The 25,026-nt window shown below is 35.9% G+C and overlaps 1 protein-coding gene across 2 annotated transcripts in view; it reads left to right on the plus strand.

Moving 5' to 3' along the window:
- Positions 1-25,026, plus strand: part of Ac13E (Adenylyl cyclase 13E) — a 94,286-nt gene that overhangs the window by 63,041 nt on the left and 6,219 nt on the right. The window contains exons 1-4 of one of the 2 annotated variants that reach the window (XM_014247050.3): positions 5,326-5,944; positions 16,395-16,672; positions 23,676-24,824; positions 24,883-24,983. In XM_014247050.3, coding sequence (XP_014102525.2) covers positions 16,425-16,672; positions 23,676-24,824; positions 24,883-24,983 — 1,498 coding nt within the window. In that variant the 5' untranslated portion in view covers positions 5,326-5,944; positions 16,395-16,424. Of the gene's footprint in view, positions 1-5,325; positions 5,945-16,394; positions 16,673-23,675; positions 24,825-24,882; positions 24,984-25,026 lie in introns of those variants that run through there. The other variant, XM_014247049.3, reaches the window with a different exon arrangement.

Genomic DNA, 25,026 nt, shown 5'->3' on the forward strand with positions numbered 1-25,026 from the left:
GTTCCACCATTTTTACATATTACGTAATATTTACTACTCCCTTTTAATAGAGCCTTTATCGTTTACGTATTTTTATTGACTTCTCTTGATTTTTTAATCTAGTAAGATTTTAATTTCTCGTTATTTCCGTTCGTTCCCATTCATTCATGACGAAATAAGTGAAAACAAAAGAGTGTGTGTAATAAGCGTAACGGTAGCGACAAAGTCCAAGCGTCCACAAAGCACAACAAATTTCTCAGCGCAACAAAACTTTACTCTGAAGAGCATTAAATTATAATTAACAGCCAAATCCACGCCACTTGGCGGAGCGGCACTTCAACGCGCCCACAACTCGCACACTTCTGAGTTATCGGCTCACGCCACTCGCTTCACACATTGCTCTTGGCAAATTACGATTATCAGCGCCTCCTTATCAAATACCAACCTTTGTTTGGAATATTGAGTGTGCTCTCTCTTTATGTTCGAATTCACAGCGAAGCCTTTTTTCTGAATTAAAATTTGTTCTCACTCTTTTCGGCTGTTATTGTATTTCTTTCAAATAATTGTACATTTAAGAAATTTTGTGTCTCAGCGCACGTTTCTAGAATTATTTTAAATGTCTCACTATCTTATCATAAGTCTTGTGGGATTTATAAAATCTTATTGTGGAATTTGGTGGTTTAAAATTTTGTCTTGATTTTCTTAGCGTTTATTTACACACACTTGACTTTTACTGTTTGATTGCGTATTTCTAGACGCCTTTCTCGCTCGTTTCTATTATACGACGGGTAATACTTTTAATTATTTCTTAACTTATTTACCCACTTTCATATTTGATAATATTTTCTAGTATCTAAATCGAGTAGCGAAAGAAATAAAGCCTTATTTTCTTTGTTTGATTCTCAAATATTATTGTTTTGTAATCCAAGAAACTAAGTTCCTGGACAAATCTGAATATGAGCAATAGGTATTTCTAGGTGAATACCATATTTCTTTATTCTTCTAAGGTTACTTACATATGTAAATATATAGTAAATATTATGTACATATGTGCGGGGAAAAAATATAGAATATATTGTATGTTATATACTCATACATATGTACATATTTAGTTTACTCAGGAATAAAAAGTAGTGAGTTATGAATTATGGGAAACCCACTGATTACTTTGGGTAAATACTACGCTATCAAAATATATGATTGAAGACGAATAGAATGCATTGCTCACGGTCCGTGAAAAAATTGTGCGGTCGGTATTAAAGTATGTATGTATGTATTTATAAAAAATGATGAAGCAAAAACTTGAAACTCTTAAGTGATTATATTATATTATATACTCATATAATATACATATACTAATACTATTTGTCTTTTAATAATTAAATTAATTTTATTACACATTCCTAGATATAAGTAGACACTTGTCAGTCTCAAGTACCTCGTAGTGTGTTTTCTTCAAGCGATTAAATTTTCATCAAAATTCGAAATTACTAAATATAATTAAATATTTACGAAATAAAATCAAAATTTAAATAAATTTCAAAATTTTCCTGATAAGCTTTTTTCGTTTACAAAACATTATTTTTTTAATCGGTGCTTATAAGAAATTACTAATTCTTTGATCGAGTGCCCGTAATTTCATCACTTCCAAGAATTAAGTCCCCAATGTCAATATATAATCTACAAAACGCCTGACTTGTATATATTAGGATGGAGAGTAAAAAAAAATTCTTTTTGCTTAGCCTGAGGGTCAAATTGTAGAAGTGTTCTAGAGGCTGTGGAGAGTCTTCTTTCTGGCCACTTAAAAGTATCAACTTAAAAAAAATTGTTTGTGGTCATTATTGGAATTTTAAAAAAGTCTTAAACGACAGCATACTTTTCTTGAGCGTTAAAATAAATTTTATATAAATGTGAAGAGCTTAAACCAAAAAAAAATTTTTTTGTCCAAAAATTTTCTTTTTTTATAATCTACAAATTTTACCCTCAGGCTAAGCAAAAAAAAAAATTTGTTTTTAAAATTTGCTCCACCCTAGTTTATATGTCTTTATTTTGATCTGATCAAACTTCCGATGCGAATCAAACATCCAAGCCACATTCTGAAAATGTTGTCAGCACTTCTACCTTAAGAGGGGCGATTTTGCTAGCATAATACAAAAAGAATAAAAAGAACTTCTACGTTCACAGCTTCTTCTTTTTTTTGTTCTTCCGACTTTCTAGTGACGTTTTATATGAAAACTCATTAAAAAAACATATATATCGTTTTTAGGTTTTGAGGAGAGGGTTTCATAAATACATTTTTTAATGCCTCGGGTTAGACGTAGATAATATTTTTTCTTCTCAATGAGTACTTTAAATATTATCGGAGAAATTGTGGTATAAACTGAGAACTTTATAGCTACATAAATAAATACCGAATAGGTTACTATTGAATTTTTTGAGTTATAAGTAATGTTTCTGGAATCAAGACAACAGAGTATGTTGAATCTGCAAGCAGTATTCTAATTTCATATACACCACATGTTATGCATATACTACTAGATATATATTTATACCCAGTATACTATTTATAAAAGGCTAATGTGCAGATATGAAGTATATGACATCCATATACAATAGATAAATCACTTTTTGATCACCCTGAGTACAATGAAGACTTTCGATACACATTTAATGCTTGAAATACTCGTAGATGCAAAAATACTATAAAGTTAAAACGTGTACCCTACTTTAGATAACAAACAACATTGAAATCAATATTGGATATTTTGTATACTTAAACTGATTATGGGTAACTGTGTCTCAATTCTATAACTCACTATTTTCTTTCGAAGAATTTATTTTTGTCAAAATATTGAGTATCATGGTTCACATTGAGTGTTAATCAGTTTGTATTATCCAAAAATTAATTTTATATTTAAAGGGGGGGGAAATAGTGAAAACTACTAATTCTGAATTCCCTACTCTACCCTTTTGGAAGGCACTTTGAGTATCCTTGCTGTTTATTTTCAATTTCCGAACTTAATCCTCAACGCTGTCAATCAATTGAAGAATTTGCGCTACTCATTCATAAAATAATTAAATGTAAATATGTGCTTTGTTCCTGCAAGCGCTTATTTATAAAACTGTCTATCTTCTAGTCATAAACACCAACACAAGCACACACACACACACTTACAGCAAATTATATAACATCTCACTAAATGTTTGCCTCCTCGAGTTACCGAAGAAATTTTCCAGTTTCCTTAAGACACTGCGAAATTTCCACACACACACCCACACGTGCACACACTTATGTTTGGATTCCTATTAGGACCACCAGTATAAGCACAGTAATTGAAGAATGCGTTTGTTAGTGGAATTAGATTTTCAATGCAAACATATAAATAGCAAACAGCGCACCCATGCATAAACACTAATACATAGACATGATATTGACAAGCTGGATCGTCCACTCGAAGGCTACACTTGCACACATACACATTTACACATACTTGTACATAAATACATGCATAAGTGTATAAATGTTGTTTATCTGGTGCAAATAATGGCTACTAGTAATTTAGCTGCATGGCCTTCGTCCAGGCTTTAGGGGTCGTCCGGCGCTTGCCAACAGCGTTGCATATGTGTCGTGTGTCTGTGTGTATAGTGCATACAAATATCTTTATATATGCATAAACACTTACTTGCGCATTTTGTTGGCCTGCAAATCCATACCGTTAGATGACACTGTCATGGGTGCGCCATGTTGGAGGGACGGAAGGTAGGGGTGTGCAAATATTCATAATCCAACCACTGCACCGGTTACAGCGACCATAATTTGAAGGTTGCGCTTTTCTAGGTTTCTAGGAAACCGACCCTCCAGCTCTTACTCGAAACTGTTTATTTTCCTGCACTTTTAAGCTTGCAAGGTACCGCTACTACTCAATTAAGCTCTCTTTTGCGCTCGTTCCCCAACGTTTCTGCTTATCTGGGCTTTTGTTTTTGAAACGCTCTCCCTCGCTCGCCTCTTATCTGTTTGCTTGTGTTGCTTTTTCTTATAATTGTTTTCTATAATTTCTATTGTTGTTGTTATTTTAGCAATTTTTTTAAACGTTTCACTTTACTTTTGCCGCTTCATCGTCAGTTGTTGCCGGTTTCCATTGCTATTGTTGTGGTTGTTGTTGTGATTTTCTTGCTCACTTAATCATTTAATTGTAGCTACACCGATATTAGTCCAGCGCTGAGCATGAAGCAATAACTAGACAAATTCAAGCAAGCAAATACTAAAGCAACACGACAACAACAATAATAAATAAAAATTACAAAATTGTTTTTCTACTCATTCATTACGTGCGCTGAGCAAAAGTGCAGGTTATCAATCTGTTGTTTATAATGCTTAGAGTTGACCATAAAAATTGGGTGGTGACCCTGGTTTTTTCCACAGTCTCTATATAGCAAACAAAAAAGTTTTCCATACAAGGACTTGCTTTTGAACGATCAGTTTGCATGGCAGCTATATCCTATAATGGCCCGAATAGTATAAAGGACGTGAGCCAAATTTTAGATCGATATCTATATACACACGAAGCCACACGAACAGAAGGAATGGCTAAATCGACTCAGATCGTCTCCCGCACCATACAGGGTCTCCGAAGTTTACTTATGGGTATTACAAACTTCTAAACATGTAAACTTTATATACCCTGCGCAAGGTATAAAAACATTCGAAACATTTCTTGCGACCTAAAAGTATGCAGCTTATAATATTCGATATAAATTAAAAATTTTAATGAACTTAAGATTTAAAGTCAACTATAATAATTTATAGCAAACAAAACTAGGGCGTTACTAAAAAATTTTTTGATGTGAAAACAAAAACTATCCACGAAAGAAATAATAACTACACAACTGCGAACGCTTCAGAAAATATTTAGTTGCACTGAAAATGTTGCCTATTTGTTTGAGCAACTGGTATATTTTATTCGATTCTACAAATTTCCAAAATCTATAACCATGTCAATATATAAACAAACTTCATTTCAAAATATTAATTTGTCATTCAAATTCATTGCAACAGAGCTTTTACACTATTTATTTTTAACGAGGCTCATGTTTTCTGCGAAAAGGGTATACCTAACATACCACAGATAGCAGTAAATGCATTCTAACACCTTGCGTCCAACGTATCTTATACCGCCTTGCTGGTTTGTTGTTGTCACTATCACATAAATTTTCTTCACTTTTATTTTATTATTAGCATTTACTCGCCTTATTAGGCGCACATTTGAGACGGAAACACTCGCACAACCGGCCAACACATAGCCGGGCATATGAAGTGTCGTCAGAACGCTCTCGGCCAGAGCCAAAGCCGGAGCGGAGCGTCAGCAAATGACATGAGAAAATTTGCGAAGTACAAATTCAAATCAGTTTTGTCGCGTTAACTCGGCCGTTTGGTTGGCTGAGCAGTTGAACGGACGCCGGGCACTCGCTTCTTACTATTTCCCCAACAACTTAACAAACCGCAGCAAAGAGAAGTGTGACAGCACACACACATACAGTTGGTTCCGTTCGCACTTGAACAATTATTACGCGCCGATCTGTAATCGCTTATAGTTCAAATAAATTAATTAATTTTACAATAACAACAAATCGATAAATAAATGATCGTTTGATACGCTGAATTGAAAGATTGAGAACCTTGTGATAACCGCGAAATCGCGAAAGTGAAGTGAGATAATGGAGGAGAATGTACAAAAAGTTTGTGCAAATATTTTTTTACTTAATTGATTTGCCTAACGGAAAAAGTGAAAAACGAAGCTTCGGTGCAAAGGTGTGAAGTGACAGTGAGAAGCCCACGCGTGGCATTGACCGCTAAATCTTGAGAAAAGCTGCTAGGCTAGTGTGTGTAATCTTTGTGTGCTTTTGTAAATAAAATTTGAAAAATGCCGTCAGTTAATTTGTTGCAGACACGCGCGATTTTGTGCTGGTAGGTTGCGTCTCTTCGAATTTTTCTTATTATTTTTCAAATATTTATATGGGAAAAAACTACATACACACATATTTACAATATTAAGTATTCACTCATGGCTCATTTGGCGCTGACTCGTCCATGCCACACGCGCACACCATCGTCTATTTGGCGCGCTTGTCGCACACGCGCTGCCACCATGTCTGCGCCGCAGCGCTTCACATACAACGCTTAATAATATGCCATGCGATGCGCCAAGCCACAGGATAGCAGCGCGGTTTCGCCGTAATGCGGCGTATTGCGGCATGCCACTTGCGTTAATCTAGTTTTTCCATGTACACATGTGTGCGTACGCGTTTTTGTTGTAATGTGTAATTCTAAATTATTGCCACAACAGAAATCACATCATCAAGTAAGCAATGCGTGGCATCTGTTTTTATTTGATTGTCGATAATTGCCGACACGTTTAGCCCGCACTCGATCGTTGCTCGTCGGCAAGTGGCATACACCATATAAATTGGTTGTAGTGTAATGTTTTCGGGTTTAAAATAAATTTTCGAATTAATGTTTATGTTTAAATGCCACATTTTTTACCTCAATTGTGTTGCTGACAATTTGCGAGTTCCAATAAAATTACATACATCAAAAGCATTGCCTATAAGTAACGCCTATAGTTTTTTTGCTGATTATAGTAGCGCTGAATGGCAGAGAGATATTGGATAGAGGCAAATATAGCGCTGATCTCTTGCCGAAATAGCTACATGTGAAGTCACAACGATATCAACTGTTGAACTTAACACAAGAGAGTATATGGACACTGCTTAAAGTTATATAACCATTTGCTACTCCATCTATATTTAATTATAGCAGTCTTTTATGCCTATTTCAGTTGTTTGTTCGGTTCACCACTCTCATAATTTGCGAGCATAGTTTATGTGAAAAAGATCATAGCTGCTCAGCTCGACCTCCTTTAAGCTTACATGTTATATACTGTTCGCATAACAAGTTGGGCTAATAGCTATTAAGATGGTTCAATTATGTCAACAGTTTCTGCAGTGAATCCTCTGCAAGCAGCAATCACATCTTCGAAAGCAACCATATTCGTTGCAGAATAACTAGGAGAGATTATACTTTTGTGATAAAAAATAAACATTTCACTTAAGAGTAAGTTTGAAAAATTTGTCAAGTTAAGAAATATTCCCGAGAAATTAAGCGCCAGATATCTTGGTATATACACGTTAATCAATAACTTAAAACTGTCTGCAAGCCAAATTCAATAACTGGTTTAAAGCCCCTGGCACATTTTCTATCTATGTATGTATGTATATGAATATACATGTATCTTCTACATTGGTGATAGCTTCCTTGCCATTCCATTTCCATGCACATCTCGCTTGCATAATTTAAGTATGATCGTCCTAAGATAACCGAAAGGTAACCTAACCCAACATTTTTAATTAATACCAATTTTACGTAAAAATCTTTAAAAATACTTCTTTAAAGTAGAGTTTTCTATAACGTCGTGCATGCTCGTACTTTCTGATTGTCATTCATAGGAGTTAATCGCTAAATGCCGACAAGAGGCTTATACTAAGCACATATCAACATGTATGTAAGCATTACACTCCACTTCTTCCCAGAGAGCAACATTTTCCATGCAACATATACATACTATTTACATATTTTTCTAGAGCAGCGGCATCGCTTTTGAAGTACATGTACATATATATTACATATTTGTGTCAAGTTGTTTTTCTATGCAACGCATACTCACGCAGCACGTAAGACTCGTTAACAACAAAAACAATGAACGCTCAACAACAAAAGTCTGTATATAAAATAATAAACAATATTTGGAGCAAAGGAAATAGCAAAGACAACAGCTGATACCAGCCCAACAACAAGAGAGGCACAGAAATAGAAGTTCTTTGGACGTCGCGCACACATACATGCAGTGAAATATATACATTATACCATATGTATATACATATATGTACATATAAAACATACAAAAAGATTTATTTTCTAAATGCAAGCATTATTCGAATTTACAACGCACAAATATTTATTAAACCAAGATTTAATTAGACAAAGCGAACAAAGCGATTACATACAAACGTACATCAAAATTAGAACCTATAGGTATGTGCGCGGCAAAGGTGTGAGTTCAGCATACAGCTTTTAATAAAAACATCAAAAAGGGACGCTTTAATATACTGGCAAAATAATTAGTTGCCCTCATATTTAGTCCGCTTAACTGCGGATTATATAAATTCGCTGTGTACACTTTACGTAAGTCAGCGTAATCTATGTGTGTACAAATGTATATTTTATTATTTCTCTAAATTCACCTTTGTTTTGATTTAAGCGATCGGGAAAGCACGCCCATTTTCACTCAATCACAATGCCCTTACATACCTACATACATATGTACATATGTATTGGCATGAGTGTGTGTTTGTATGGCTGTCTGTCTGCCTGTGCATTTCTAATTGTTGACCTTGAGTTTTCGGGTGCGATTAAATTCATAAATATATACAAACATAAGTAAGCGTTTATGGAAAATTTTAATAAAAGATTGTGGCTTTTGCGAATTTTGCCAGCAATTTTATTTTGTGATTTTTATTTGTATGTGTATATATGTCGCTATAATGTTGCACTAAGCTATTACACAGAACTGAGAGATAAGAGTTGTAGCGTTGTTTTTCCTTACGAGCATATATCAACAAGCTTTGCGATACTTAGCTTCCACATTACAGAATTGAGAAAGAAGCTTAAATTGGGACCAACTCTCCATTGTATTTGTTCAGAGAGTAATACTAGGAATATTATCAAAGAAATTAGCTTGAACTAAGTTCGGGCAAAGTAACAACTAACGAAAATATGTGTCAGCTGTTAGATGGCATCAAGGTAGTCTTCAGAAGGCTAAAACTATGTAGAACATCCTTGGTACGGAAGTTTTATGTTGTACAGTACAGTACATTACAATTTCAAGGCGTTTCAGTACCTTTCCCAATTCTCATTATGTATTGAGTTTAGTTTATACTTGTATATTACTCAACTATATAAATATATATACATATGTCTGTAAATGCACTGTTAGCTTTTTGTCGTACTGTCCAATGCGGAGAGCGGACAAAATCACATCAATTTCTTTCTGGCAGTAAACGGCAAGAATTACTTACTTAGACATGTCATGTGAAAAGACTTTTTTTAAAAAAACACACACACACACATAATCAAGTGTATACCAGTTGATATATGTACATATTTGGCGATATCTCTCCGCAAGTAAAATAGCCAAAACATGATAGCATAATATTTATATTTAGATTAAGTAAGAATGTCATAAAAGACAGTTAAGTGCAAAAAATTTAGATAAGCGAAAATATTTCTTTAGATTTCTTTAGATATTCGCAGCTATGATAAACGAAATATTTCCAAATGTTGATAGCAACATGTTGCGCAACATTGATGTTTACGACTGTACGGAACAGCAATTAGCCGCGTGTTGTTGAAAGCAAAAGTGAAGCCAGCGAAGCCACTAAATAGGTAGTGGCAGCAAATTTTACCAGCAACAATAAACGCAAACACATAAGTGCGAGTGTGTATGTATTTATGTATGTATATGTTGCTTTTGCTTGGCTTCGAGTTTTGATTAATGAGTAGAAGTGTGATTAATGTGTGGTAATTGTATCACTGCCATCAATTTGCAACGCACAACGCATAGAAAGTGCAGTGGACGATGTGAAGGACTGGCAACTGGATGCTGGGTTAGTTTGAGCCAACATGCAAAATGAGATATTCTGCGGTGATTTGATGGGCACGAGTGTTCGGTAAATTGAGATGAAAATGAAGAAAATTTAACATGCCTTTCGAGAATATGCAGAACAACAAAGAAATCATGCGCTTCGTGTATGACATCATAAATTAAAGTGTAGCCCAGAAGTGGCTTGTGTTGATAATGTTTGTTTTGAAAGACAAGATTATCTAAATATGTGGGAGATAACGAAAATATATTTACTAAAATATAGCTTTCAAAAGGGGAATTAGTTGAAGCCCATGAAGATTTGTTTTCGCTTTTTTTTTAAGTCACTTTATTTTAATCAAATTGGTAAGCTGTATTCCCTCCACTAATAGGTCCTGATTTAATTAAATCCGCTATATTATATATAGAGCCGTTGTTCAAGCAAATAAAAACAAAAATGTAAAACAGTGAATCTCTCAAAAAGTTGAAAAAATAAAAATAAAAAATTAGAAATTACCTACCACCCTAGTGTGCGTATGCACTCACATTCATCGAAGCTTTGCTAATTTCTCATTGTAAAATCACACACGCATCAATTCCCCAGGTCGCTGCACACTAAAAGGCAATTTATTGACCACAAAGTTAGTCTCCCTTCACTTCCTGACGGCCAGGCGGTGAAAAATCGAGCACCTGCTGCCTGAAAGTCTTGCAACAACCCCACTCGGCAGGCACCGAGATGCAACACCACCACCACCGCTCACGCACACACGTGCACTTCAAGTAGCAATTCCAGCTGCTGCATGCTAACAAGCGCGAATGCAAAACCGCTAATTGGTGTCATTTGAAGCGAATGCAACGCTGGCAGCGCTGAGTCACACACACACACACACACTCTAGTTGGCAGAAAAGTGATGCTCGAAGTGGGCGGTAAAGTATCAGATAACACAAAAGAAACGTACGTGCAGCAGATTGTGGCAGTGCAACAAGTTGCAAATTGCCTTGATTAGATATCTCCATTTGTCTTGTGTTCCCTTCATTATTACACGCTTTGCTTTTGACTTTGGTTTTGATTTTGTTTTTGTAATTTTGTTTGTGTTGCAGCGATTTGATTTGTGAACACGACGATTGAGTACTTGTGGGTGTGTGTTGCAATGTTGCTGGTGTTGTTGTTTGTTTTGAGCTGTCAGTGGGTGCTCTTAATTAGTTTTGCTTGACATTCGAGTTGACAATTGAGGGAATAAAGTGTGCAAATTAGTGGAAGCTTCTTGTTTGACTTTGAAAACAATTTGCATTTTCTATTAAGCTCAGCGATTCAAGCAATATGGATAGATATAATGAGCACGCTTGAGTTTATAAGCATGCGTTAAGTTTTTGCTTGACTTCCTTAATTTAATTTTAAGGTTTGTAAATTAATTTTTTAAATAGTGATTGAGAATATAAAAACTTGAATAACGAGAGTTGAAGATTTTTACTCACAAATAATAAAAAAATAAAATAGTAATACAAACAAATAGTAACAAATTAAACAGGTATTTCATGACATATTAACTATTTTTTCACTTTGTTAGCACGAACTCTTTGGTTTTCGCTGGAGCCCTCTCAAAATAGAAACTTGAAATTATTCTAAGTGTAACGGTGAACATATATATAAAGAAACACTTTACAGGGAAGTATTTTTAGTTCAATTGATGTACAATCCTTTATATCAATTTATATTAAGTGGCATACCTAGTGCAAAATTAAAAAAATATCTTTTTTTCATACTCCGATAAGCTATATTTATATTTAAAAATTACAAACTAATATTGTAAATCGATATCTCTAATAATTTTTGAGTTAGAGGCTTCTATAGTGGAGCCGCTAAGTGCAATCAGCTACATCCGTTATCTTTAAGCTCGTTTTTCTCAAAACTATATTTTTCAAATTTGCTTAAGTGATTACTCGGAGACAAATTATCCGCTCACTATCAAACATTTTTTTACATCTTCTGCATATAGTTCTACATAAAAGGACCTACCAGTTTCTTGATCTCATTTAAAATCGAACTTTGGCAGGCCAAAAACGACTAAAATATTGAATAAAATTCAAGTCATTTTAAAACTTCGCCATTTTGACAATTTTTTACTTTTTTCCACAGAAGATTTTTATACGGACAATATTTTCTAGTAGAAACTTTTTTTTTAGGTTTCATCGATGGAGAAGGATGGAGTCACTACAGCAGTAGATGGCTTTATTAAAACAATTTATACATGTTTCTCCTTTTAAATTCCCAAAAATTGCCTTTTTTAAGACTGTAACATTAGGTGTGCCTCTTAAATAAGTTTTTTGACGATGTGCTCTTAAAGTCAGCCTAATCATCCGCTGGTGGTTTAACTTTAGCATCTTCTTCTGCTGCTTCACTGCAGTCTCCATTAAACAAGCTAGTGAAAAGATTATTCCATTATCAAATCTCCTCACTTGGATTTTTACAAGAATTTTGCGCAGCATGTCAATTTCTCCAAAACTAAATTATACATGAATGTACTCTAAATATTTGTAGACTTCATTTTCGTGCGTATTTTAATTATTAAATTCTTCTGCTGATTACTTGCAATGGCATAAATGCCTCTGTAGGGTGCTTATCTTTGTTGTTGTATGTCAGTCTATATTCACACTTACGATTTGCAATTTGCCAGACAAATCAATGGTAAGCCACGGCGACTGCCACATAATTAAAGCTTTGTTTGCAGTGCGCATATTGTTGTAATTGTAACCATAGTATCATTAACATTAAGAGTGAAAGCATCACTCACAGCTGTGTGGGTCCGCGGGCTGAATTTTCCAAGAGTGTCTTGTTGCATGCGTGGCAGGATCCGATGACAGTGATGAGAGCACAACACGCGAATGGCGCATTATGCTGGGCGCAATTACCGACAGCTATAATGTGATACATAAATACAGTTATATATATTTACGACTGTTTTAGACTTCATTAAAGCCGAGAACACCGCGTCGGCTTTATGTTGCATATACTTGTATATGCGGCGCTGACATTGAGGCACTTACAACAGCTGCTGCACAGGTTTTGTGGAGAGTCGCTGTTTGTTTTCGGTTCATTGCGGTTTTGCATTGACCTAGTTTGTTGGTTAGTGGCAGGCGGTGGGTGTGGCAGAGACAGCTGACTATATTTACTTGTGTAATCTTTCTCCTTCATTGAAGAGTCCAAAGAGATAACCTCAAAGCAGCGTAGATTACTATTTACCACAATTTGACTTGACAGTAAATTTAATAATGGAATTCTATAAAGCGTATTGCTGTTGTGGTAGTTATAACATTTTTGTACGTTTATGAACTTTATAATGAGGAAGCGTAACTATTTTTCAAAAAATATATATAAATAATTAATAAACAGTTACAGAAATTTTTATGCTTTATATTTGAACTAACGATTTTATTTTTAAATATTATTTTTTAACGTTGTTCTAAGTGTTTAGATTATGTTTTGAAAACGAATATTCAGCTAGGCCTACAATAAGACATTAAATTTATCTGTCTGGTATGGATATATTAAACTTTTTATGAATTAAAAATAAGTTAACACTTTAACTCGACTGGGAAGTCGATGTGGCTGATTCGAGACTACTAAAATACACAAACATTTGGCAAACTTCTCAAATTTTCTAACCTTAACATATTATATTTCAATTTTTTATAAATTTTGATTGTTAAACTCCCCTATGAAATAACGTCTAGCTAAAAGTACTATGAAACCTGTTTATTTTGATACTCATGTCGTGGCAGCTCGTTTATCTCTTGAATTGAACTGAAATGTTTGTGGTATGGCATCCCTACACGATTACAATGCCCTTTTAAACGTATGTTAGCAGTGTCACTGCAAAGAACAAGCACTTTGATTATAAAATGTGCTTAGTAATAAGGAACAACTTTACTAGAAAATAAGAAATTATTTGAAAATCATACCGTTATGTACCATAATTGCGGCACACCCAAGCTAAAAGCACTACGGACTGCATCTGCTAACAGCTCATTCATACTAACCTGCTATATTTTTGGTAATTCCTAAATTTTTAATTTTATTTCTTGCAACGCTGCAGCGTTCGCGCTTTTGCCTCTGAGACCACACTTGAGTGGCTGGCATTACTGTAAGTGACCTTTGCCGCTATTGATGAGTGGAAGGCACTGCCACACCGCCACTAGCCAGGTTGGTAAGTTGCTCTTTAGCACGTGGCGTACTTGAGCGCTTCCTTCCGTGCTTCCTTCCTTCTGGCGTATGAAAACGTCTACAATAAAAACGAGCGAAGCATGTCGCGGTCCACTTCAGAAAAATTCACTTTCATTCGTGGCAGTTTAGCAAAGTCTCTATTTTATATTTTTATGAATTTCTCTCTACCTTTCTCCCCGCCGCCCTTTCTTCGTGTTGTTTGCGGCAGCAGCTTAATGACTAAAAGCACATTGTACGAGTGTAAACACTCACACTAATGAGTGGTTGCAGCAGCGCATATATTATACAATGCAGGTGAATGTAGGCGATTTTTTAGTTTTTCATTTCTTTTATACTTTCGCCACCAAAAGCCTTTCTTTCATTTCACCGTCTTCGCCACTTTCTCCTTAACTCCGTTCTCGTCGTCACTTTAAGGACCACCGCTTTAAGCCTTTAAAGACTTCCGAACCTTTATTGTTTGCTGGTTTTCCGGTTTATGCATCCCCCCCGTCCCGGCGGCCGCTCTGACATCTTGCAGCACCCTTTTTGCATTTTTAATGGCGGTAATTAATTTTCATTTACAACGCTGACTTGAATATTGTCCATTATTCCGTCGGTGCATGTACTTGGCACACGCACACATATATATTTATTAATGTATTTCTATGCGTTGCTGGTGTTGTTGTTGTTGTGTTCGCATTCCTTTGCGTTTTGTGGCTGCAGCCTGAGTAAATTGTTGGATTAGCGCAGAAGAATTTAATTAAAATTGCAATAGCACAATCACATATAAATATTCCTTGTTGTTTCGTGTGTATATGTGTGCAATATTTATGTCGCCTTTTTCTTATTTGAATTCGTGACAACTTTGTTGCTTCGTAAACCCCTCCGAGCATATGTGTGATAAATATCGATATACTTTACCATCTGTGATGTTATGGAATCATTGCGAAATATCGAGTCTCGATCTTCTTATAAAAGCAAATCAATAAGAGATAATTTACTTTCAAGAATATTTCGAAATTAATCGCATATTTTTAAACAATTCTGGAGTTTTGAAATTATACAACAGATATCCAGAGCTGCTTGGAAACAAATGTAGGATGCCTGGGTTCCTAAACCAAAATCGGAAGCTAAAGCGTAGAATAAATCAGACAGAATCTCGAAGCTTAACGAATAAGATTTTTTTTCTTTTAGAACATCCTGTACTTGTATATCCAATTGTTGTTTCAACTTAAGCAAATTTTTTGGGTTTCTTTTTGAATAAATGGTTAATCAAAAAGTCTACATAATTTTTAAAAAAATATTCCTTAAATTATCGATAATATATGTTATTATTTATCGATATTTCACCTATTTTTTATCGATATGTAATCGATTTACAATTACAGCCTATAGAGTTTGAGTTTAAACCTAAAGTAAATAATTAAGAAAAAAAATGGAAATAAAATTATCGAACAAAATTTTTTGTTTAATTGAAAGAGAAGTAAAACATATCGATAACATCTATGAAGGAAAGCTCATGAGTTATGCTCTCTGAGCTAAACCTATGAAAATTTTCTAAGCAAGTAGCATTAAAGGAACTTGAACTAACTCTTTACTCTAATCATCGGTTTCTGTAGAAACAACGAAAAAAACGAAAATGAAAAACCAAAGTTGTGAAAACTCTCAAATCTTCTGCAAATTCCGGCGGAATGGCAAAATAAATTTTTTGCTTGCTTGCACGCTTTCATTATATCTACCTACAAGTATATAACATTGCATTAAAGCAAAGACAACGAAAGAGTAGGAAATGGTTACAGTTTTCTTATGGGCAAATACACAATTGTTGGAAAATGCTCTAAAAATGAAATAATTTTAGCTGATTGTTGCATTTGAATACCGTTACACAAGTGTCTGCTTTGCAGTACTTCAAATTAATTGCTTGTGCTACATTCAATAACTGTTTCAGAAGGTCTTCGCTATCGATGCTTGTAGCCAAGACTTGTCCGCACTTATGTGGCTACATGCACACAATTGACCGGCGGGCATTCCGAGCTGGACGTCCATGGGAACCTACAATGCATACACATGTACTTAGAAATATGATATACGCATACATAGACAGGTCATGCGGTAAGCCTTTGCCTACCTGCCGGCTCTCATGGATCCGCTTACCCAGTTCCTGGCCCGACCGCACCACTGCCCGCTCACTTGCCTATTTACTTTGGCATTCAGCTGCGGCATGCGGCAATTCTGCAGAATCACATTTCCACCTCGCTGCACAATTAAGTTTAATTAAAGTTTCGGAGCATTGTTAGCGGCGCCAGCGAATGCCATTACACAATGTTTTGTAAGCGGCGACTACAGTGCAGTAGCGCGCCGCAATGACAATTTGAATTTTAACTGCTTTCCTCTGGTGCTTTCACTTTTATGCATTTCGACTAAAGAGTGCTTGTAAATACCTGAATTATATTCCATTTTGTTGTTTACTAAGCCTGCATCGCCAACATTCTAACTGTTCTCTCTTCCTCTCTTTGCAGTCACGTCGTCCTTCGGTCAGTTTTACCGCCATGCCTCCCGGCGTTCTAGTCAACGACAGTCGCAGCAATTCCACCGACGATATACAAATCGCGTTAGCGCCACACATACAAACCTATCTAAGTCAAACGGGGCGACGGCATTCCTGCTGCAGCGTCATGTTGCCGGTGGCATTCGAACGCGCCTCGTCCAAATCGTGGATGGATCCCAAATTCGATTCACCCGTGCTGGAGGGCCAGTTTCAGACCAGCGTATTCCCACACGTACGCATGCGATACAGGTAAGGCACTGAGTCATTAAGTGAGTGGATGAGTACATGTGTGAGTGAGTGAATGTGTGAGTGAATAGTGGCATTAGTGTGTCGCACAGTTGCCGCGTGTGTAAGCGTTGATTTCAAAGCGATTACGCTTCAATAAATTGAATTTCGTTTGTCAATGTGAATATTTGGAGAAAATCGCTTTGTAAGTGATTTTATTTGTACGAATTTAGCTGGCTTTGTAGCTCAGATAAAATCCAGTTTCTAGTCTTATTTTTGCTTTAAGCTTAAAAGCTCAATAAAATACTGCAATGCAAATGGAAAAGAGGAACACGATTTTTCTACAGAATTTTGTATACAATTGTTAAGAATTCAATGAAAGTACAATAATTTATAAATATGAGAACTAGAAAAAAACCAATAATTTCAGATAAAAATAATAAGAAGGTTAAGCTGAGACTGTTCGGAGGCAAACTAGTCTCTTAGTTTTAGAGATATCTTAATCTAATTTGGAATATAAATAATTTTTCTTAACTAAATATTCCTTGAGTCGAACCAGCAAGATCGAACATACGTACTATACATTCCGTTATTGTTCAAATTATATATGTACAATACAACCTCATTTGGAAGACTATCCCAAGTTAAAATGTTTCAGGCTAGGTTACGGATTACAGTATTTACGCCCTTACTGTTCCTACAATTATACCTCAGGGAAACTCAACCTAATGGCTCTTTGGAAATAACTAGCGTGCGGATGAAACAACAAGTATAATAAAGTGGATTTACTAGGTCACAAGATAATATTGGCTTTACAGACTTAATTATGCGCTATTAATTTGTGGTTGGTAGACAAAAAAAGCAACGGCAGGGCTTCTCTCTTCTCTATATGAGAGCAAAAGTGTAAATTTATAAATCACGCTCATTACCTGAGCAAATTAAACACTTCACGTGCAAATAGTGCCAAGAAAAGTAGGTGTTTTCTACATATTGCTGCCTCAGAACTATTTTATGAATACCAAACACTAGAATTTCCACTGAAATTATATATTTTTAGCGCTGAGAGTAACTTTGAAAGCGTGGCACTGACACAACTTGTTGTATAAAAAGGTTCATTATAGGAGCAACACGATCTCTGCAATAGCGATTTATTGCAATTGTGTCGAAGTGAACTGCAACGACGCAAACTTTGTAATCAAAAGCGTACTGAAACTGTAGTTCACACAACTTTAATTACACCATTTATCACGTTAGCTGCTCAAGTACTTCAGGGCGTATACGTGAATTTAATGCTTCAACATGGAAGAACGTATGAACATATCAGCACTACATATGTATATAGATGTACATATGTATGTCTATATAGACTTCAACTAACAAATAATGTGTTCTTGCAGCTAACAAGAGCCGTTTGATTTTCTATATATTTTTTGGTTCACATTCAAATAATCAAGTGTTTGAATTTTATTTTTACCCAAACATACTGTTAATATTTTGGTTTCGAATATTATCGGAAAAGTATCCTAATTTTTAATCGAAAATTCTCACGTCACAATATTTTTATTTTTTTTTATTTCGATAGGCTTTTTTCATAAAAAACTCTACTTTCTGATGGTATTAAAAACAAGAAAAAGCAAGAAAAAACGTTAACTTCGGTTGGACCGAAGCTATAATACCCATCACCTGTTCAAGTTTTCCTCACAAGAACATAATTTGAGCGATCAGTTTGACTGGCAGCAATATGCTTTAATAGTCCGATCTGAGCAATATGTTCAGAAATTGAAGCGTTACCTTGAACAAGAATATTTGCCAAATTCCGTGAAGGTACATTGTCATATAAAATTTTTTTCACTACAAGAACTTGATTTTAATCGATCAGTTTGTTATACAGCTATATACTACAGTTTCCCGCTATTAGCGATTCCAATCAAAGGATAGCTTTTTAGGAATCTTCAGATCGATATCTCAAAAACTGAGGGACTGGTTTGCATATAAACAGACAGACGGACAGTCCGATGGACATGACTAAACTGCCTCAGCTCGTCACGCTGATCATTTAGGTATACATATATTTTATAGTCTCTTCGTTTTCTTCTGCGTGCTACAAACTTGATATACCCTGTTCATGGTATAAATATCCACATTACTGCGGTAATAACTAAATGACTCAAAGTTGACGAGAATACTGGTGAAATAACTAGTAGATAAAATTAAAAATTGAAATTTTTGAAAATTTGGAAATGCTTATAAAAATTTATTACTGTTAATTTGTGAACGTATGAATGTGATTTTTTACGATTTTTCAGCGCTTATTATATCTTGTAAAATATAGAAAAAAAGTGTAGCATAAATGAGGTCAAGCGAAGTAAAGTACGCCATACAGCAAATCTTTAAAAATTTAATATTCATTTTTGAAAAATGATACACGAGTCTGAAGCGCAACGTAGCTTTTACTACTCGGCTTGATTACTTTCCATTGAAATACAGATTTATTTATTTTTTAAGTGAATTGTACTTGCTTTAACAACAAGTAAATCGCTTTCGCTCAATCTACTTCTTCAGTGAAGCATGCGAAGATTTAAATATGCTACCAAAGTATCCCCAAATTTATATATGCATATTAGGATAAACACTAAGCCAGAAGCACAAAACACAAAATAACTTCACCACACTGCCACGAACTAAAAAAGCCATATGGTATTATACCAAACTGAAGATACTTTCATATTTATTGAGCCATAATGAAGACGAATGACCGTTCTGGTAATTATCCCCAATGAGGTAGCAACACGAAATAGAATAATGAAGCAAGCTAAGCGAACGAGTGCGTTATCTCGTGCATGTGGGTTCAGTAAGCCAGCCAAGTACAATGACTTCTAAAAATGGTGTTATGAACATAAATTGTTAGTTGTTAATGTTAACAAACGGTAATTACAGCAGGTAAACTGAAAAATGAGTGTGGGAATACAACCTTTAAGCACACCACTGCGTATACGCAACATTGTATAACTAATTTGAGGTCACACATGTGTGTCTGTGTATTAGCTTTTGTGAATTATATTACATGGTCAGTGCACTTGATATATTGCTAACACGACAGCGCTGTGTGTTTAAGCATTTTTAAATTGACGCGTTAGAATTCAACGCTCTTTAAACGCTTTACGACCCTTCCTGCCCTGGCCCCGCAAAGCAGCAAGCGTTGGTAATATCAAACTACAAAATACAGTTTATTACTAAATAATACTTCGCCATGTCAGCTTGGTCACTTTGGCAGTTTGCTGTTCTGTTTTACACTGCCTTTTCCTGCATCAATCACCAGCTCCTAAAAGAGTGCTTTAATTAATGTTAACCTAGTTAAAGTAGCTACTTAAATGTCAATTAACTGTCGTCCTTGATATACTTGTTGTGTGTGTGTGATGTGCTTAATGAAATGTGGCGCTTTACAAACTTTTTCCATTTCGTTTTGTTGTCTATTTACAAAGAAGCGTTTAATATTTATTGCCCACCTGAGCAAACAGTGCGCAACTATTTGTATTTGCCTGTATATTGTTATGAATTCGTGTGTATTTGTTTACTCGGTCGTCTTTCTTAATTTTACCTGTGAAATATTGCGTGATATGGCTTCATTAAGTTCAAGCTAAAGTTCGTAATTACTGGGGACAAGTCCTTTTTCCCCTGTCGAAAAATCAAAGAAATAATTGTCTAGCGTTTCTGAAAGTGTGAAAACTCGGGTATTGATGAGCAGTTACCGTATATATTATAGGAGTAATGAATTGAGAGAGCAATTATTAACAAGATATATGCGTATGGCATATGTATGTATATTTAAACCGGTTATAGAAAAAAACTATGAGCTATATTCTCATTGCATTCTTTGAAAACATGATTGTGAATTATAACTGGATTTCATAATAATGAAAATTTATGAAACAAGGTATTTGAAAAAAGAATTCTCACAAAGATTTAGTAGCAAGATTTTTAATTGGAGGCAGTGCATTAATAACTTGATTTTATAAAGTTTAACAGTAAGAATTGCAACCACAATCCGCCGTGATCCACACGCTTCAGGAAGAATTCTAAAATTTGTAAACACGTTTGTCTGTCTTAGAAAAGTCAGGAAATGTCCTCTTTTAGGTCTATTTCGAAAAATTAATTAGTCCTGTAAAAGCGACTTAGAACTTGTAGAAAACGACTAGTCTCATTACAATGAAAATATGCTACAAAGATATGATCGTAATGTATACATAGTTATATTAGGGTGGATCTCAAATTGGTATAAAAAAATTTCTCTAACATGTTTTACTTGGTCAGCCGGTAGGGCGGCTAACTGAAATTTAGCCGCTTGTTGGTTGGATTCACGTCTTAAAGATCTCCAAACGAAAAAAATGTATTAATGATACCTTTAACAATAGTGTCGCAACTTAAACGAATGAGACTGTAAAAAGTAGTTCTAGTAAATATATGTATATCTATCTCTTATAATAATTCCATGAGGTTTCAAACCCAAAATTTATCTGGCAATTATTATCATTAATTGTCTTTGTGAAGATTATTCCCAATAGTAATGGAATCATCTAGTTCACCAGCAAGCATTAATAAATCGTGCGCACAATTAAACGTACACCTAATGAAGGTGAGTAAAAATTGAGTTAACTTTACACATGCCAATAATTCAAGGCGCACAGCTGGCACACGTGTCATGCCTTTACGTGCATTTATTTTCTGGTAAATACATTGGTCGGTATGCGGTCCAATCACAGCTGTCACGTCGTTGACACATTGTACAACAATTCTACAAGCAATGGGCCATGCAAAGAGAACTTGTAAGTAGCTCCCACACCCCAACCTAATTTATTCTCGACAAATCTGGACAGCCAATAAAATTGAACGCTCAGCACGACAACCAAATCCGCATTTCAACTTATTTAGTGGGCAATTTGGTGAGTCGTTCGGCACACACGCGCTCTCGTTTTCGAATTGCATTCATTTAACGCTTCCGGTGCCGCTAATGCCGACTGATTTGTTTAGATATGTTTATTGTTTGGTGTTGATGGCTGAACATATCAGTTCAACATCCATCACTCCCTCCCCCTCTAATCAAATTAGGCTCTACGCGCGTGTGTGTATAATTAGGTGCCTCTGTGGGCGGACATAAGCAGGTCCGATACTGCCAATGTACCGTTATTTTTAGTAGCGACAGCGATAATCAGTGATAAAGGCAATTAGTAAAGTGGAAGTGGAAATGGGTGTTCAGGAAATGGTGTGTCAAGGCTAATTGAAACAGGCATTGAAAACCAAGACAATGTGAAGTTGCAGATTAAGTTAATATGTTTAAGACGTTGCATTTTACTTTAGTATTGTACAAAAACGAAAAGTTTGTAGTTTCTTCAAAAATATTGTTATTAGTTTTCCTCTTGAATGAAAACAGCCGATAATAAGCAAAATATTGGTAGATCAAGGCTCCTAAATAACTTTACCTCATGCGAAATTTGTTTCAAGGCTATGATACTATATTAAACAAAAAAATATTTCATTGAATCTTTATCCCTTAAAACTTTCCTACGAATGTCAATTTGCTTAGTTCTAGCAACGAGCTTTTTTCATTAGAAAGCTTCGATGGGTATTATTTTCACTGGACCGATTCTCATTAGTGAATTGTGCGCCAACATTTCTAGCAAATTCTCCCTGGTCTGGTCTGTTCCCGTGTCGAACGATTTATTTTAAGGCAAATCATTTGAATCGTGTTTAAATTATTATTCTGTTGGTGAAATTCATAAATTTAAAAATATTTTTTCAAATATAACCAGCTTAACACCCCTACATCTTACTCACATACACAGTATCTAATGAGATATATTCATACTTAAAAATCTTTCTCATTTTTAAATTTCATATTTCTATCTGGTCTATTTTTACGGTCCAAAGCTACACTAGCACCTTTTTTTTATAAAAATAATGCGGGTATTTCGATGGCTTGAACCAAAAAACCATCAAGTGGCGTGCCTTTGCAAGCTCTTCCAATCTTGTTTCTTATACATACGCCAAAAAAACACTCACCGAAAATTATGGATTCGTAAATAATATAGAAGTATCTGCTTGAGCACTAACTACTAGATATGTACAACTTACCTTAGTTAATTTAGATAAACGAATTTAAGAGGGAGCGATTTCTTAGTTCGAGAGTAAGTACATCTTAACTTTTTGCAACAATTTTTTATTCGTTGCATCATAAGCACTTCGTACCAAACCAATATTATTCTCAAGCCAATGTTCATTAAAAGTCCGTTCACGATGCGTTGGCAAAAGAGACCATTTGCACTTTGACCAGCACATCGGAGTATGTACGTGTCTCGCGTGACCTAGTGCCGAAGCGTGGGCACATTCACTTCATGCCTCGCATCCGCATCAAATTAACTTTAATTATGTGACACGAAATTGTCATTAAGTCTGGAATAAATGCGATGCCAAATTGACACAAACATTCACACCTCAATTGACTCTGATATCCTCTCATAACAAATACACAGCAGTTATACTATTCTCTGCAAGCCGAAATGGAGGCGACTCCTCCTTCTCATATAGGGTATTTGTCTGTCGCCTGTCGCATTTGCAAAATAATTCGACTTTGTGACATTGCCGGCAATTGGCATTGCCATTTGGACAATTGGAGCAACATATTTATATCTCACTGGGTAGTCAAACACATACAACTATTTTACGGATCTCCATTATGCAGATAATGGTCCTGCTCGACAACAAGAATGCTTGCAATGCAATACACAATTATGAGACTTAATTACTCGTAAATATGTATGAACACACATTCATGTGGGTAAATTGAGGAACTTATGCTTAAATTGTAAAAGATTTAATCGATGTGTGCGCTCAACATTTAGTAAACTCCAGCACATAGTTTAATAAATTACGAAGCTCTGAACTTCTTATCACGTAGAAATATATTTTTTTAGAGAAAAAATACCGTTGGAACCTCTTAATCCACTCTCTCTCTCTCTCTCTCCTTTTGCAGATTTGCGCTATCCTACATTTTGATCTGTTCACTTTCGTGGTTCCTGTACTTTCTGATTGATGGCGGCTCAGAGCATCATTGGCGCCCGATTTCGAGTGCCTTCTCAATGCTCACACTCATCACGATCGCCGCCTTGTGCTTTACGCACTGGGACATGTATCGCGCCTACCGAAGATTGACTTCCGCTCTCACAGCCATTGTGCTGTGTGCCTTCTCCTTGGCCTTCCTCATTTGTACTGGTCGCGCCTTTAGTCCACTCGGTCACTTCTCAATATGCGTATCGATCGTGCTGCTCATATACACAGCACTACCGATGCAATTGTGGCTGAGCGCCTTCATCGCAATCGTCTACTCAGTACTCTTCGAAGTCGCCTCACATAAGGTGGTGGGCAATAGCGCCACTCATGGCACCGCCACCGAGTGTAATAATAAAATTATGTTGCTGCGCATTCTACTGCACATCTGCGTTCACTTGGTGGGTGTACATGTGCTGGTGATGAATGTGGTGCGCATGCGCGGTATGTTCATGAAGATCGGACAGAATTTGCTGGTACGTCGCCAACTGGAGATGGAGAAGCAACTTAAGGAGAAAATGATACATTCGGTGATGCCACCGAAAGTAGCCGATATGCTGCTGAACGAGGGTGGGGCAAGCGGCATTGATACCAAAGACGGTGTAGTCGATCCAGATTCTCACTATGTACGACCACGCACCTCCAACGACCTAAAATCACTGTTTCGTCCATTTCACATGCATAGCATGGATAATGTGAGCATATTGTTTGCGGACATTGTGGGTTTTACGAAAATGTCCTCCACCAAGACGGCCGAGCAGCTGGTGGAGATACTCAATGACCTGTTCGAACGTTTCGACGATCTCTGCACACTGAATGGCTGCGAGAAAATATCCACCCTGGGTGACTGCTACTACTGCGTATCTGGTTGCCCGGAACCACGTGCCGATCATGCGATCTGCTGCGTCGAGATGGGTTTGGGCATGATTGATGCGATGCGTTGCTTCGATGCTCAGCGACATGAGGGTGTTAAAATGCGTGTCGGTGTTCATACTGGTACCGTATTGTGCGGTATTGTGGGCACACGACGCGTAAAATTCGACGTTTGGAGCAATGACGTGTCCTTAGCAAACAAGTAAACGTTTATAAATAAAATCCGATCAAACATAAAATGAGCCCCGTTTTCATTACAGAATGGAGTCTTCTGGTAAGCCAGAGCAAGTGCACATCTCTGAGGAAACATCCAATTTTCTAGGTGATGCTTATCTACTGGAGGAGGGAGAAGAAGTTTTCGGTAAGCTCAACACGATTATTTGTCAAGCTTGCAATAGTTTTAA

Source organism: Bactrocera oleae, chromosome 5 (assembly GCF_042242935.1).
Source record: "Bactrocera oleae isolate idBacOlea1 chromosome 5, idBacOlea1, whole genome shotgun sequence".
Classification (NCBI taxonomy): Eukaryota; Metazoa; Arthropoda; class Insecta; order Diptera; family Tephritidae; genus Bactrocera; species Bactrocera oleae.